At 39.3% G+C, this 17,483-nt stretch overlaps 1 protein-coding gene across 6 annotated transcripts in view; it reads left to right on the top strand.

Moving 5' to 3' along the window:
• Positions 1-17,483, top strand: part of MCCC1 (methylcrotonoyl-CoA carboxylase 1) — an 89,041-nt gene that overhangs the window by 31,423 nt on the left and 40,135 nt on the right. For 5 of the 6 annotated variants that reach the window (XM_033211811.1, XM_033211810.1, XM_033211814.1 and 2 more), the window contains 3 exons: positions 57-204; positions 294-415; positions 14,221-14,332. In XM_033211811.1, the coding sequence (XP_033067702.1) occupies positions 57-204; positions 294-415; positions 14,221-14,332 (382 nt within the window). The remainder of the gene's footprint in view (positions 1-56; positions 205-293; positions 416-14,220; positions 14,333-17,483) is intronic. The other variant, XM_033211813.1, reaches the window with a different exon arrangement.

Raw genomic sequence — 17,483 nt, 5'->3', positions numbered from 1 at the left:
TTGAATGAAACAGTTTATAGAATTTGGGGCATGTTGTTTGCTTTCCCACTCTAAAGCACATCCAAATCCATAATGGCTGCTGCTGGAGTACCTGTTGTGGAGGGTTATCATGGTGAGGACCAATCAGATCGGTGCCTGAAGGAACACGCCGGGAGAATTGGCTATCCTGTCATGATTAAAGCCGTCCGGGGTGGAGGAGGAAAAGTAAGATTGTGCATGCTTGTGTTTGCCAATTCAGGCTCCTCTTCTTTGTTTTATTTATGTTGTAGTCATAATCATCTTTTCTCTCTTAGGGAATGAGGATCGTTAGATCGGAGCAAGAATTTCAAGAACAGTTAGAATCAGCGCGGAGAGAAGCTAAGAAGTCTTTCAATGATGATGCTGTGCTGATCGAGAAGTTTGTAGATACACCGAGGTGGGCTGACCTTATTTTTCTGACTCAGAGTTGGAAAATTAAATTGTAAAAATAATGCATGCACATTCTATAAAATATAAAACTATAATAGTATATAAGTATATTATTATAAGTTTCCCAGTTCTGTCCTGTGATGTAACCACTGGATGGTATGCATTCTTCCAGGCATTTTCTATGTGAATAGAAGCCTATATATATATATACATACAGCAAACAAAATACATACTTGAGAACAGTGAATAGAATCTTTTTTTTTTTGAGATGGAGTCTCTCATTCTGTTGCCCAGGCTGGAGTGCAGTGGCATGATCTCGACTCATTGCAACCTCTGCCTCCCAAGTTCAAGCAGTCATCCTGCCTCAACCTCTTAAGTAGCTGGAATCACAGGCACACACCACCATGCCTGGCTAACTTTTGTGTTTTTAGTGGAGATGGGATTTTACCATGTTGGTCAGGCGGGTCTCAAACTCCTGACCTTGTGATTCACCTGCCTCAGCCTCCCAAAATGCTGGGATTACAGGTGTGAGCCACCGTGCCCGGCCAGTGAATAGAATCTTATACACTAATATTATTTACTAATACTGTTATCACAGACATCTTTCCATGTCAGTAATTATAGATCAGCCTCATTCTTTTTGTTGGTGACCTAGTGGTTCTATGATCTTAATATACCATTAATTCATTCAGTATGTTTCTTGTTGATGAAATTTAGGATTTTTTTCAATATTAGCAAATTATTGTAATAAATTCAGCTATATTTCTAGAACTCTGTCAGTTGAGATGCTCAGGAAATGGAAGTAATTTTCTAAATTGAATTATAAGTGATATACTACTAATAATAGGAGCTAACACTTATATTGCACTTACCATGTGCCAGATTTTAAGTATTTTACACAAGCTAACTAATCTTGCTGTCCTTCTAATTCTAATATAATTCTTACAACACTCTCATTAGGTAAGTACTGTTTTCATTTTACAGGTGAGGACACTAAGCAACAGAGTGGTTGTGTTGTGTTACTTGTCTGAGGTCATTCAGCTGTGAAGTAGTAAAGCTGAGATTTGAACCCAGGCAGTTTGACTCCAGGGTTCATATCTTTTTTTTTTTTTTTTTTTTTTTTTTTGAGACGGAGTCTCACTCTGTCGCCCAGGCTGGAGTGCAGTGGCCGGATCTCAGCTCACTGCAAGCTCTGCCTCCTGGGTTTACGCCATTCTCCTGCCTCAGCCTCCCGAGTAGCTGGGACTACAGGCGCCCGCTACCACGCCCGGCTAGTTTTTTGTATTTTTTAGTAGAGACGGGGTTTCACCGTGTTAGCCAGGATGGTCTCGATCTCCTGACCTCGTGATCCGCCCGTCTCGGCCTCCCAAAGTGCTGGGATTACAGGCTTGAGCCACCGCGCCCGGCCTCCAGGGTTCATATCTAAGCAACTGCACTAAGCTACTTCTCTGAGTACCACTATAGCAAATGCAATGTGAATCCCTATTTTTTTTTTCTGGAATTTTATTTTCATGTTTGTTTAAGATGCTGATTATAAAGTTTCTCATTTCATAGATTTTTATGACAGTTGTTAAAAAAATTATACATATATATATATATATATATATTTTTTTTTCTTTTTGACCTGTAAGTCAAATGAAAAGAATAATTCATTTGGGAACCATGACTGGAAAGAGATTTACCTTAAAGGTAACAGACTTGAAGCTTCAGGCCCTTCTTTGGCATTAACCTCTTCCAAGACCCTGACCTAATTTTGTATTTGCAGTTTTGTATTCTTCTCCTTAAAGAAGACCCCAAAATTGTTTTTCGTTTCAGGCCCTATAAAACTGAGAACTGTCCTAAGCATGGCGTAGTAAATGAAATTCGATTAGAATTTGATAGTTAAAAAAAAAAAAAAAGAAGTCAGTCTTAGAATGGGTAAATTGATGAGGAGAACACAGCCTATGCCATCTGTTAGTGGGAAGTAAGACAAAAAAAGGCATTTCTAAGGTAAATTGAAGGCTTCCTTTCAAGAAAGAATAGGCTAGCCATCCAAATTAGTATACTCTTAAGTTAGAATTGTGGAGACATCAATAGCTTATTTCAGTAACTGTAACTCAATGCCTGCAACATGTTTTTGAATATATAAGTTCTTTACTTATGAAATGTTAGCCATTCATTGCCTCACATTGTAATTTATTCCCCCAATAGCTGGAAAGCCCCTGGGAATCAAAGACCTGGTAGTATATACATTTTTACTTTTTTGTATTTATTGCCTGGCATACCACTTTCCTTTCAACAGGCATCAGTAATATTTTTTGAACTGTAGAAATAATATGAATACATTACAAACTTTTGGAAAATGCAGAAGATGGAAAACAACCCATAATTGTATTCTCCTAATTATTATTAATATTTCTATATGCAGTCGTGTTGCTTAATGACAAGATACATTCTGAGAAATGCATTGTTAGGCAATTTCATTGTTGTGCACACATCATAGAGTGTACTTACACAAACTGAGATAGTATAGCTGACTACACACCTAAGCTATGGTACAGTCTGTTGCTCCTGAGCTACAAACCTGTACAACAGGTTACTGTATTGAATACTGTAGGCATTTGTAACACAGTGGTAAGTATTTATGTATCTAAACATCTCAAAACATAGGAAAGGTAATGCATTGTGCTATTATGTTACTAAATGATAGGCATTTTTCAGCTCCATCATAATCTTATGAAATCACCATCATATATGCAGTCTGGCATTGACTGAATGTCATTGTGTGGCACATTGTGTGACTCTATTTCTATTCTGTATTTCTATTAATAATTTTTTTAATTGAAAGCAAGTTTATTAAGAAAGTAAAGGAATAAAGAATGGCTACTCCATAGACAGAGGAGTCCCAAGGGCTGCTGGTTGCCCATTTTTATGGTTATTTCTTGATGATATGCCAAACAAGGGGTGGAGTATTCATACCTCCCCTTTTTAGACCATATAGTGTAACTTCCTAATGTTGCCATGGCATTTGTAAACTGTCATGGCGCTGGTGGGAGTGTGGCAGTGAAGACGACCAGAGGTCACTGTCGTTACCATCTTGATTTTAGTGGGATTTAACCAACTTCTTTACTGCAACCTGTTTTGTCTGCAAGGTCCATATGACCTGTATCTTTTGCTGATACTTCTATCTCTTTCTGTGATTAAAAATGCCTTAACTTGCCACTGGGAATGCAGCCCAGCAGGTCTTAGCCTTATTTTACCCAGCTCCTATTCAAGATGGGAGTTGCTCTAGTTCAAATGCCTCTGACATTTCCCCGTTCCCTTTTGTAAGAGAACGCTTAATCCTAACGGTTGCAGAGGGACAAAAATCCATCTTCTGTAACTTCTTCAGGCTGAATGGGGTGATGATATTCCTGCCTAACTATTAGGATCTCTTGTTGTATTCAGGATAGAGAGGAGCTTAGTTAGAAAGCATCAGTATGTCGAGAGCCACTCATAACTCTTGAGTTCCAACAAAAGGTGATGTCTGGAAGATTAATGCGTGTTTTTTAAAAAAACATTTGGTAAGCTTATCCTGCATTTCTACACAAAGAGTGCAACAGTAATATATTCCACAACAGTAAAGCAAAATAAGCAAGATTTCCCCAAGTTAACTAAATTAGAAGGCTTTCCACCAACTGGGCAACTATTGGAACCAAGCTGATATGGGGTTGCTAGGTGATTCCAATACATGCCCAGGATTAGAATATTGATCCAGATTTTTGCTTTACCAATCCCTCCTGTTTCTTCTCAGTAGCATCCAGAGATCACTGGTTGGTCCACAGGAATAAGCAGGGTTAGTCTAAATTGTAGGAAATCTCAAAAACAACTGATGAAAGCAGAATTCAATAACAAATGTACCATAGTTTGTGAAACACAATTTTTCTCTCTCCAGTTTCCCATTTTTACTAAAGACAAATCATGGTAAGGCTGATTTGCTTTATTATACATGGCCTGATTATTTGTACAAAGTGCAGCAAGAATAATTGTTTGCCATATAGGCTTTTAAAATTAGTTTTGATAGAACTCTTCCATAAGAAATCTCAGAGAAGACCTTTTTTTTTTTTTTTTAAGCCAAGCCCAGCCATGGATTTATACCTTCAAATACCTATAAGTTGGGTAAATTTCTCTCCTCTTGAGGTCTCATGATAACTTGGGGCTCCTGAGTCTGTCAGAAAATGACATTCTTTACTTACTACAGGTTAGGAACCCTATATAGAGACTGTGTAGACAAGGAACGAGGCTAGTTTTCCCTAGGGGCTTTTATTAGCTTTACAAGTCAAGTTTGATTCCTTAAAGGAAAGCATGCCATTCCAGTCAAAGCCTTGGCAGAATAACCAGTTTCTCCAATTGTACCCCATTGCAAAAGAAAGCAGATTTTTACTGCATTTATGCATATAACTATATTGCCATAAGTTAAGATACTCACAAGTAATTTCCAAATTCTGGAGAAATCAGAGAGAAACAAATATGCTCCAAATTTTGTTTATGAGTATGTACATGACTTAATTGTTTAAAAAGCTGTGAATAACTTAAAAGTTTCCTTGACTCTGAAGAACAAAACAGGATCAGCAATGTTTTAAGCAAAAAGTCACAAAAGGTTACTTCAGACTTCTATTAGTTTAGTCCATACAGTTAACTTCTGTTTTGCTTGATATACATGAACATTTCAACTTTCCATGAGAGTCCTGAAAGTTTCTTTTTCCCTTTTCTAATGTCACAATCTCCAAAGTTAAATGAAACCTGCATTCAAGAACACCTATTAGAGTTGTATAGTTGATAATAGATCACCTTTTGGAGCTTGATGGCTCATGCCTGTAATCCCAGCACTTTGGGAGACTGAGGCAAGTGGCTCACTTGAGGTCAGGAGTTCGTGACCAGCCTGACCAACATGGTGAAACACTGTCTCTAATAAAAACACAAAAATTAGCCAGGCGTGGTGGCACGTTCCTGTAATCCCAGCTACTTGGGAGGCTGAGGCACGAGAATCACTTGAACCTGGGAGGCAGAGGTTGCAGTGAACTGAGATTGTACCACTGCACTCCAGCTTGGGCAACAGAGTGAGACTCAGTCTCAAAATAGTAATAATAATAATAATAATAATAATAATAAAAATCTCCTTTTGAAGAGGATCAAAACAAAATAATTGTCTATGGATGGCAAAAAGTTTTAGGATAGCCACAGTTAAAAACACAATTGAAAAAGAAATTTGGTTACCTCTGTTACATACAATGGTTTTATGTAACAATTATACTGATAAGGTGCACTAAGTCATATCAGAATTATAGGAGTTTCCCATTATTTTGGAACACATACTAATAACATATTTATACAAATATAGCCCGAGGAAAGCTAAACACTTTTTCATATTTGACACTGCTTCCTGTATGACTTTTATGCCAGATTTCACCTTTACATAACTGTACTATTAATGTTAAACCCAATTTTCAATAAAACCTATAGACATATCTACCCAATTTTCATGTTTGACCATAAAGTGAGGTTCTCATAAACCTTTTATAACCCTTTACAAATTTTTGTTAAAGAGCAGATTAGTGCTCTAAGAAAAATCTGTTGTGCTTTTATTCCAATGTTCAATTTACAGAAAACCTGAATACCCCTTTAACTTTAGACAATATGTTCACACACACAATTTCTTTTACAAAGATTAATTTTTTACAAACCTTCCACAACTTGCTTAAACCTTAAGCTTTTCTTATCTAACTTAAAACAATCCTTTAACTTTTTAATCTAGACAAAAAAAAAACCACATTCCTATGCCTTCTTATAATCTTTTACCAAAAACACATTTCACTTTCTATACACATCTTACGTGTAGAATTGTTTCAATTTCTCAAAAATTACTTAAATCACGTAAACTAAAAGACATTATACTTTTTGCTTTTCTGACAAAATAATTGATAAAAGCACTTATTTTTAAACCAGTTAAAGCTCTTTCATATTACACACACAACACATATAAATACACAGACAAACAGAAGAACAGGACTCATTCCCTAAGCCAGGAATTGAACCCTGAACCCGGGCCACCATTGTGAAAAGACAAAGCTAGGCCACATGGTCACATGGTCAAGCTCCCAAGGACATACAAGACAAGAGGGAAACCTCATCCGGTTTTTTTCCCAGGGACCTGCAGCAAAGTTTATAACTCACTAGTTTGCTGGGCCATCTTAAACAGTGGGCTTGTGGGGTTCTAAAAGCCTGTGTTTTATCCTAAGGTACCCATCTCTATGACAGAACAATACAGAAAGACACACAAAGCATACCAGATTTACTACAGCTTAAGACTAGCCTCACAAATCCTTTTTTTATTAATCAAAACTTTACAGAAGAGATAAACAGTGATTTTTGCCATTCATTCAATAAGTTTGCACAGAAAGAGAAAGGGAAGGGAAGGAAGAAAAGCATTGCTTTGTGGCAGGACGGGGAAGGCAAGGTGCTCAGAGAGGCCAGAGAAAGACCCATCCATTGCAACTGACACTAAATCAAAAGTTCAGGTGGCCATTTGTCAGTTAAGAAGGGATCTTTTCTAGCAGTTCCTTCAGCTCTCAAGTTTCTCCTTTTGGGGAGGTAAAAGCTCCCCATATCCTACCTACCATCCTGTACATGCCTAATCCTGTCACCCACCACCATCAGCAAAGAGTGCAAGGCAGATTAATTCAAACAGAATAGCAGTTAACATCCGTAGTGCCAAACCAATTCTTAGCCAAGAGGGATTTTACTGAGAGGAGCCTCTAACCCCCTAAATCTTAGGAAGGAATCTAACCTTCCTAAGTTGGGCCTCTAACCCCCTAAATCTTAGGAAGGAATCTAACCTTCCTAAGTTGGGCTTCAAACCCCAGTTCAGTCAAGCATCCTTGCCTTTTATTGAGAGGGGCCTTTAACCCACTGTGTCTTAGGAGAGACTTTAACTCCACTAAGTTGGGCCTGTAACCCAATCCCATTCTTTACCCAGGTATATGCACCCCACTTACCCACAGTTGGCCAATCAGTGCTGCAGTCTTTGGGTTGGAGGGTCTTCTCAGTATCATCCCTTCTGTGGTTCATCAGAAAGACGTTACCAGACCCCAGTACTTACCCAAAGTTAGCCTTTGGGTCAGGATTTCCTTAGTATTGTTCCTTCTGTGGTCACCAGAAAGATGTTACCAGACAGGGGTCCTGATCCAGACCCCAAGAGAGGATTCTTGGTTCTCACACAAGAAAGAATTCAGGGCGAGTTCATACAGTAAAGTGAAAGCAAGTTTATTAAGAAAGTAAAGGAATAAAGAATGGCTACTCCCTAGAGAGAATAGCCTCTAGTAATAACATTTAAATATCCTGATAATCATACTGTGTGTCCTTTATATCCTGCTAAATAATTACCTGTTGAACTAATGCAGTGCCAGAAGATTGTCAAAATGGTGCTGATAACTGAGAAGAGTCATAATCAAGATATTTCACAAATCTTATCAAAACTGTTTAATACATCTTAAAGACTGGGATAAGAAACCACCTTTAAAGTATACTATTTTGAAAGAAAAAACAGAAATCAGATTTCTTCCTCAGTTCATGTATAATACATATTCTAGATGGATTAAAAATGTAAATAGGGGCCAGGCACGGTGGCTCACGCCTGTAATCACAGTACTTCGGGAGGCCAAGGTGGGCGGATCACGAGGTCAGGAGATCAAGACCATCTTGGCTAACACAGTGAAACCCCATCTCTACTAAAAATACAAAAAATTAGCGAGGTGTGGTGTTGGGCGCGTGTAGTCCCAGATACTCGGGAGGCTGAGGCAGGAGAATGGCGTGAACCCAGAAGGTGGAGCTTGCAGCGAGCCAGGATCACACCACTACACTACAGCCTGGTTGACAGAGCAAGACTCCGTCTTAAAAAAAAAAAAGTAAATATGAAAATGAAAATGTTAAGACTCTTAGAAAATATCAAGGCGCTTATGATAGGACTTAGCTGCATCTGTCTGTCTCTTTGGCCATACTCTGGCAGTGGCTGAATTAGGGCAGCTGGGATTTGATGCACTGCCTGGTTCTCAGACACTAGTTCTAGACGCTGTGCTCCAGAAACTCTAAGTTAGATAAAGCTGCACAGAAAAGGGTCAATCAGAAAAAGGTAAATAAGACTGATTTAATAACTACAGAAATCTTAACAGAACACAGATCTTCATTGAACTTCCCTTATAAGCAGCCAAAGGAAAAGTGTTTCCAACTTCTAAGACCTCAGACAAGGCTGACCACAATGGCTCATGCCTGTAATCCCAGCACTTTGGGAGGCCAAGGAGGGCGGATTGCCTGAGGTCAGGAGTTCGAGACCAGCCTGGGCAACACGGTGACACCCTGTCTCTACTGAAATACAAAAAATTAGCCAGGCGTGGTGGCTCACGCCTGTAATCCCAGCACTTTGGGAGGCCGAGGCGGGCGGATCACGAGGTCAGGAGATCGAGTGAGACCACCTGGATAACACGGTGAAACCCCGTCTCTGCTAAAAATACAAAAAATTAGCCGGGCGTGATGGTGCGTGCCTGTAGTCCCAGCTACTTGGAGGCTGAGGCAGGAGAATGGCGTGAACCCGGGAGGCGGAGCTTGCAGTGAGCCGAGATCACGCCACTGCACTCCAGCCTGGGCGTGGGAGCGAGACTCCGTCTCAAAAAAAAAAAAAAAAAAATTAGCCAGGCATGGTGGCATGCGCGTGTAGTCCCAGCTACTCAGGAGGCTGAGGCAGGAGAATCGCTTGAACCTGGAAGGTGGAGGTTGCAGTGAGCTGAGATCGCACCATTACACTCTAGCCTGGGTAACAGAGTGAGACTCCATCTCAAAACAAAACAAAACAAAACAAAACTCAGGCAAGAATTGCTCTGTGCTCTTGATGTGGCCCCCACACATTCCCTTCATAACCTGGAATCCCTACTGTAGTGTTTCCTTTTACCTGGAGCAGCTAAAAGATGAGGGAGAGTCAGAAGTGGTATGTGTTAGTCTGTTCTCATGCTGTTACTAAAGACATACCTGTGACTGGGTAATTTATTAAAGGAAAGAGGTTTAATGAACTCACAGTTCCACATGGCTGGGGAGGCCTCACAATCATGGCAGGACGCAAAGGAGGAGCAAAGGCATGTCTTACGTGACAGCAAGCAAGGGAGCCTGTGCAGGGAAACTACCCTTTATAAAACCGTCAGACCTCGTGAGACTTACTATCACGAGAACAACATGGGAAAAACCTACCCCCATGATTCATTTACCTCCCACCAGGTCCCACCCACCACACATGGGGATTATGGGGAGCTACAATTCAAGAGGAGATTTGCGTGTGGGGACACAGCCGAACCATATCATGGTAGAATTTTACAATTGGAATTAGAAAAACAAACATTTCAGCTCTAATATGTAAAGAGCTTGAAAGTCATCAGCCACATCTAAAAAGCAAGAAAAAGGCTAACCAAAATGAAAGTCCATGGCTTTAGAACCATCAGAGAATTGAGGCCATGGGACAAGCCTTCACTCTAAAATCTGGACAAGCATGCAAGTACAGTGAGTCACAGCCAGATCAGTTTACCTGGAGCAGAAGCTGCTGGAGCCCTAACACTTACGTGGGAATTTTGAAAAATGGCTGAGGCTAAGTGTGGGCCAGTGTGCAAGTGAGAAACTCCTTGGGACCCAGTCCTAGAGGAACCTCTCACTTTCATGGGGTTTGCCTCCAAGAACCTCATCAGCTTCCCACAGTAAAATCCAAGAAGAAAAAAAAATCCCTCATGTTTTACAGCAGTGAGAAGGGAAAAGTAACTAATCTGAAAGAGATCCAGGGCATTCTATTCTCCATAACAAAAGAAATCGTAACTCCAAGGGAGATGTTGCCAGAGCCTTTTTTGTTCAGAGGGAAGGTAGTTAGCCAACCACAGCCCCCTTTAGCCTTCCCATTTTACCTAAGGGGAGGGAAAAAAAAAAAAAAAAAACAACTTAGAAACACTTCACAGCACAAACACAGAACCACTAAAAGACTTGAGATTTAATCATAAGTTTATAGAATGCTTTCCCTACCCCACACCCCACTACCAGGTTGCAATGGTCTAAATGTTTGTATCCCTCCAAAATTTACATGTTGAAACCTAACCCCCTATCCCCAAGGTATTAAGAGGTGGGGCCTTTGGCAGGTGATTAGGTCCTGAGTGTTCTGCCCTGATGAATGGAATTAGTTCCCCCAATAAAAGAGCTTGAGGAACCTATTTGCCCCTTCCCTCTTCCTCCATGTGAGAACACAGCAACATGATGCCATCTATGAGGAACGGACCCTCACCAGACACTGAATCTGCCAGTACCTTGATCTTGGATTTCTCAGCCTGAAAACTGTAAGAAATAATTTTCTGTTGTTTATAAGTTACACAATTTAAGGTATTCTGTCATAGCAGTACAGAAAGACTAAGACACATGTCTTCAAGACTCCCATATAGTAACAATGGATTACAAATGGAGGAGCTATAACTATGTAAGAAGGAGTTCTTAGGGAAACCAGAGACACTGGTATTAAAAACAAAACACAACAAGGACACTAGAGGAAACGGAAACATCTGGCACCTACAGCTACTGCAGACATTAAACACAGCCTATTTTCTAGCCAGATTACCCTAAGGCCTCACTTTAAAAGACTGTTTACCTCAGATCCTATTACCTAATACATCATGTTCTACTTTTAGCAATTACAAAACATGCTAAAAGGCAAGGGAAAAAACGGACTAAAACAAAGTAAGCAATACTAGACGGATATGATACAAATTTAGAAATTATCAGATGAGGAATTTAAAGTAACTGATTAATATATTAAAAGCTGTAATGGAACAAGTAGACCACATGCAAGAACATGCATAATGCAGGCAGAGAGATGGGAACACTGAAAATGAATCAAAAGAAAATGCTAGAAATAAAAAACACTATAATAGAAATGAAGAATGCCTTTGTTGGGCTCATCAGTGGATTAGACACAGCTACAAAAAGAATCAGTGATCCTGAACATAGGTAAATAGAACTTTCCCAAACGGAAATGCAAGGAGAAACAAAAATGAAAGAAAAAAGGACAGAATGTCCAAGAACTCTGGGACAATTTAAAAGGATGTAACACATTATTTGAATACCACAAGAATTAGCAGCAGGAGAGATATTTAAAGTAGTAATGGCCAAGAATTTTCCAAAATTAGTGACAGATGCAAAACTACAGAACCAGGAAGCTTAGAGGACACCAAGAAGAATAAATACCAAGATATATACACCTATGCACATCATCTTCAAATGCAGGAAAAGAAAGACAAATAGAAAATACTGAAAGAAACCACAAGGAAGGACAATACTAGAGGAATAAAGGTAAGAAATCTTACCAGAAACCATGCAAGAACAGAGTAGAGTGACATATAAAGTGTTCAGAGAAAAACAACTAAGCTAGTCTTCTGTATCCAATGAAATTATGCTTGAAGTATGAAGGAGCAATAAAGACTTTCTTAGACAAACAGAAATTAAGAGAATTTGTCACCAGTAGACCTGCCTTGCAGGACATATTAGTAGATGTTCATTAGAGTGAAATAAAATGTTTTTGGTCAGAAACTTGGAGCTACATAAAGAATAGAAAAGAATTAGAGAAGGAATAGGTGGAAGTAAAATATTTTCCTGTTCTAATATAGGAATATTTTCCTATTCTGAATGGATTTGACAGATAACAGTTTGTTCAAAATAATGGCAACAATGTATTTGATGATTATATAGCTTATGGATAAAGAGGAAAAGTCAACAAGGCAAGAAATCCAAAAAGAAAAAATCAGCTCCAAGAATTTTATTAAGAGAATGTATTGGACAGGTTAGAAAATTCAAAACGGGAACATTCAGAAAAGTTGATATATCAAGAAGATAAATTCTTTTTATTTTTGAGACAGAGTTTTACTCTGTCACCCAGACTGGAGTGCAATGGCACAATTTCGGCCCTCTGCAGCCTCCGCTTCCCAGGTTCAGGTGATTCTCATGCCTCAGCCTCCTGATTAGCTGGGATTACAGGTGTGCACTACCACACCTGGCTAATTTTTGTATTTTTATTAGAGACAGGATTTCACCATGTTGCCCAGCTGGTCTCGAACTCCTGGCCTCAGGTGATCTGCCCGCCTTGGCTTCCCAAAGTGCTGGAATTGCAAGTGTGCATCAACCGTGCCTAGCAAGAAGAGAAATTCTTTGAAGTGGTTAAATAACATACTTCATGAAGTAAACGAGAATAGAAATGACCTATTGTACTGAAGCAATACATTTATACGACTTCCTGGCCTTTTTTTTTTTTTGCGTCTTCTATGTTTGACAGTTTTTATTTTAAAAAATCAACAGGATAACGTATTTGCTGATCACCCCTGTATTATGATGGTGAATAGGTGAAGTGAACTACAGTGTGACCATATCACAAATCTACCGAGAAGAATGCTTTCATGTTCACCAAATAGACCATATTAGCCTTCTTTCCACAAAGGTTATGTGCATTCACTCTTAATATGATTTATCATAATTTTACTATTTTATAATCAACATGTGAATACCTTTGTTGGTTGTTGTTTTTATTTTCCTTAGAGATGGGGTCTGACTTTATCAGCCAGGCTGGAATGCAGTGGCACAATCGTAGCTCACTGCCGCCTTGAATTCCTGGGCTTGAGAAATCCTCCCGCCTGAGCCTCCTGAGTGGCTAGGACTATAGGCATGTACCACTATGCCTGGCTAATTTATTTAAAAAAATTTTTTTTAAGAAACAGTCTCACTATGCTGCCCAGGCTGGTCTTGAACTCCTGAGTTCAAGCAGTCCTCCTGCCTCGGCCTCCCAAAGTGCTGGGATTTATAAGTTTGAGGCACTGTGCCCGGCCCTTTTTTGGGTTTTATTATGATTTATTATTAGTATATTTCTAAGATACTAATGGTCCATATTAATGTAATATATTTAACTTTTCTGGATGAGCCATTTTAATTTCAGTCTTCTATTTTCATAAAATTTAACTGTAAGAGTTGCTTAAAAGCAAAAGGTCACAAAAATTGTTCATTGGTCTTTTGACAATATATGAAGTGACTATAATTTGTAATATTAATGTAGTCAAATGTATCAGTCTTTTCTTTGACAGTTTGTTCTTTTTGTTACGTATCCCTACTTTAGTCTCTATTTTCTGTCTTTTAAAAATATTTATTCATTCATTTATTCATTCTCCTTCAGGTTGGAAAAATGTCTTTTATTATTTGCCATTTTATGTAGTGAGATTTTTTTTCTCTTTAACATTCATCCTGCAAATGGTAATGTTTTCACTGAGTTTTACAAGATTATAGTTTCTTTGTTTTGACAGGGTCTCTCACTCTATCACCCACGTTGGAGTGCCGTGGCACAATCTCAGCTTACTGCAGCCACAACCTTCTGGGCTCAAATGATCCTCCCACCACAGCCTCCTGAGTAGCTGAGACTGCAGGCATGTGCTACCATGCCTGGCTAGTTTTTTTGTAGAGATTGGGGTTTCACCATGTTGCCCAGGCTCATCTTGAACTCCTGGGCTCAAGCATTCTGCCTGCCTTGGCACCCGAAGTGCTGGGATTACAGGCGTAAGCCATCTCATTTGGCCTGTGGTTCTTTTTCTAAGTCTATAACCTCTAATTTGAGGTCAAAATATCAGATCTTACTTAAATAAAATAAAAGTGGAGAAATCCTGGTGATTGTACCTAACAGTTTAGCTTAACGAATGTGATATTTATCACCCCTAAGAAATATATTAACATGTGTTTGCTTTTATATAGGCATGTAGAAGTCCAGGTGTTTGGTGACCACCATGGCAATGCTGTGTACTTGTTTGAAAGAGACTGTAGTGTGCAGAGACGACATCAGAAGATCATTGAGGAGGCCCCAGCGGTAAGTACCTTGGAAAGAAATTTCTAAGCTTCTCTATAACGTGAATCTTACTCTGATTTTCACATCAGAAGTCTGCGAATCTGGTGTCTCTGACCCCTCAAACTCCTGCTGGACAGCTGTTTCCTAATAGCAGTGTAATGAAAAGACCTCCTGCGGTATTGGGGATGAGGAGGAGATTGATGTTCTGGGGGTAGACACAACAGGGCCATGTTCCTTCTGGATAAAATATGGGAAAATCTACTCTGATTCACCTATCTGATTTACAGTGAAAAGCTGTATAGTGAGGTTTCAGTGCACATTTTAAATTGTAATGAACGGCTGGGTGCGGTGGCTCACGCCTGTATTCCCAGCACTTCGGGAGGGCAAGGTGGGTGGATCACCTGAGGTCGGGAGTTGAAGACCAGCTAGACCCACATGGAGAAACCCCCATCTCTACTAAAAATACAAAATTAGCCAGGTTTGGTGGCGTGTGCCTATAATCCCAGCTACTCGTGAAGGCTGAGGCAGGAGAACTGCTTGAACCTGGGAGGCAGAGGTTGCGGTGAGCCAAGATCAAGCCATTGCACTCCAGCCTGGGCAACGAGCAAAACTCCGTCTCAAAAAAAAAATACAGAAAATCATAATGAACTAGAATTAATTACTGCAATAGAATGGTCTGATTAATTGAATGTATTTTTTGTGGAGAAGGCTTTTTAAATTACCATTTCATATGTTCCCAAAATATGTGAGAGATTTTCCTGCCTTATTGGTTATATTATAGAGATGAGAGGGTCTCTCATTTGGCAGCACTTGCTCGCTTAACATTATTTGTTTACATCTCTTTGAACCTTACCACTGATTGGTTGAGGTGATTACCTGGGTCAAAGCCTGCAACTAGGACTACCTATTTTTAGATTTACATTTCTGTGGAGATTGCTACTGCCAAGGGTTCTTGTTCAATGTTATATAGATGTTTTTTTCAATATATATTTATTTCCAAAAAGTCAGGGATCAGAGGTTTCTGATTAATCAGTACCTTATTCTTATACCATATTCAAATTTTAATTTATGTTGCAGAATATATTAACTTCTGTTGTAGAATATATTATACCATTATATATTATACCAGAATATGTTATGCCATGAATATTAACATATTAAATGTCAATAGAAATTGCAGTAAAGCCTTATTTTCAAGTGATGATTACTTAAATTTATATCTGTATAGCACTGTTTTTAAAAAGTTAAAAACTTTGTTTACTTCTTGACATATATTTCTTTTTATGTACCTTTCTTTTTTTTTTTTTTTTTTTTTTTTTTGAGACGGAGTCTCGCTCTGTCGCCCAGGCTGGAGTGCAGTGGCCGGATCTCAGCTCACTGCAAGCTCCGTCTCCTGGGTTTACGCCATTCTCCTGCCTCAGCCTCCCGAGTAGCTGGGACTACAGGCGCCCGCCACCTCACCCGGCTAGTTTTTTGTATTTTTTTAGTAGAGACGGGGTTTCACCGTGTTCGCCAGGATGGTCTCGATCTCCTGACCTCGTGATCCGCCCGCCTCGGCCTCCCAAAGTGCTGGGATTACAGGCTTGAGCCACCGCGCCCGGCCTGTACCTTTCTTATTAACTTGGAATCTCAAGGTTTCCCATTATTTTAAGATAATCATTAGGCACATCACTCAGATTGCTTATCATCCTGAAACAAAATAAGGACTGTTGAAAGTTAACCATATTGATACATATAGTTTTGTTTTGTTTTTTTGAGACAAGGTCTGGCTTTGTCATCCAGGCTGGAGTGCAGTGGCGTGATCATAGCTTATTGCAGTCTCCAACTCCTGGGCTCAAGCTGTCCTCCCCTCAGCCTCCAGAGTACTTGGGACTACAAGTGCATGCCACCATGCCTGGCTAATTTTTTTTAAAATTTATTGTAGAGATGGGGTCTTACTGTGTTGAGCATGCTGGTCTCAAACTTCTGGCTTCAAGTGATCCTTTAACCTCAGCCTCCCAAGCACTTGGATTACAGGCCCGAGCCACTGTGCTCAGCCGGAAACATATAATTTTAGGTGGACGTATCGTTATGAAAGCTGTCATGTAGATACAATGGACAAAGATATGTAATTATGCTGAGTAATATCTGTAATGCATAGAAATTAGTAGCAGAATCATTAAACTTTGGTATATTGACAGTTAAACTAGCATAGGACAGTTCTTGATGAAGTGTATAATATTAGCTTTTTATCCTTTTTTTTTTTTTTTTTTTTTTTTTGAGACGGAGTTTTGCTCTGTCACCCAGGCTGGAGTGCAGTGGCGCTATCTCAGCTCACTGTATCCTCTGCCTCGTGGGTTTAAGAAATTCTCTGCCTCAGCCTCCCAAGTAGTAGCTGGGATTACAGGCACCCACCACCACACTCGGCTAATTTTTGTTTTGTATTTTTTAATAGAGACAGGGTTTCACCATCTTGGCCAGGCTGATCTTGAATTCCTAACCTCATGATCAACCCACCTTGACCTCCCAAAGTGCTGGGATTACAGGCATGAGCCACCGCACCCGGCCAACTTTTTATCCTTTTTAATGCAGAATTTGATACATAGAAATATAATACAGTCATGCATTGCTTAACAGTAGGAATACATTCTGAGAAATGCGTCCTTAGGTTATTTTGTAATTGTGTGAACATCATAGAGTGTATTTAAACCTAAATAGCAAAGCCTACCACACACCTAGGCTGCTGGTAGAGCCCATCACTCCTAGGTTGCAAACCTATATGGCATGTTACTGTACTGAATACTGTAGGCAGTTGTAACACAGTGGTAAGTATTTGTGTATCTAAACATATATAAACATAGAAAAGGTACAGTAAAAATACAGTTAAAAAGATTATTAAAATGATACACCTGTATGGAATACTTACCATGAATGGAGCCTGCAAGATTTTCAGTTGCTCTGGGTGGGACAGTGAGTGAATGTGAAGACCCTAGTACATCACTGTACACTTGGTAAACACTGTACACTTACACTCAATTAAATTTATAAAAAATATTTGATAAATTAGCCTTAACTTACTGTAACTTTTTTACTTTATAAACTTTCAAATTTTTTTTCACTTTTTGACTCTTTTTTAATAATACTTAGCTTAAAACACAAACACATTATACAGACATACAAAAATATTTTTTCT

The sequence above is a fragment of the Trachypithecus francoisi genome, unplaced genomic scaffold, assembly GCF_009764315.1.
Source record: "Trachypithecus francoisi isolate TF-2019V2 unplaced genomic scaffold, Tfra_2.0 Lachesis_group0, whole genome shotgun sequence".
Lineage (NCBI taxonomy): Eukaryota > Metazoa > Chordata > Mammalia > Primates > Cercopithecidae > Trachypithecus > Trachypithecus francoisi.
The sequence above is the reverse complement of the archived record's forward strand: the minus strand, read 5'-3'. Positions and strand labels throughout refer to the sequence as shown.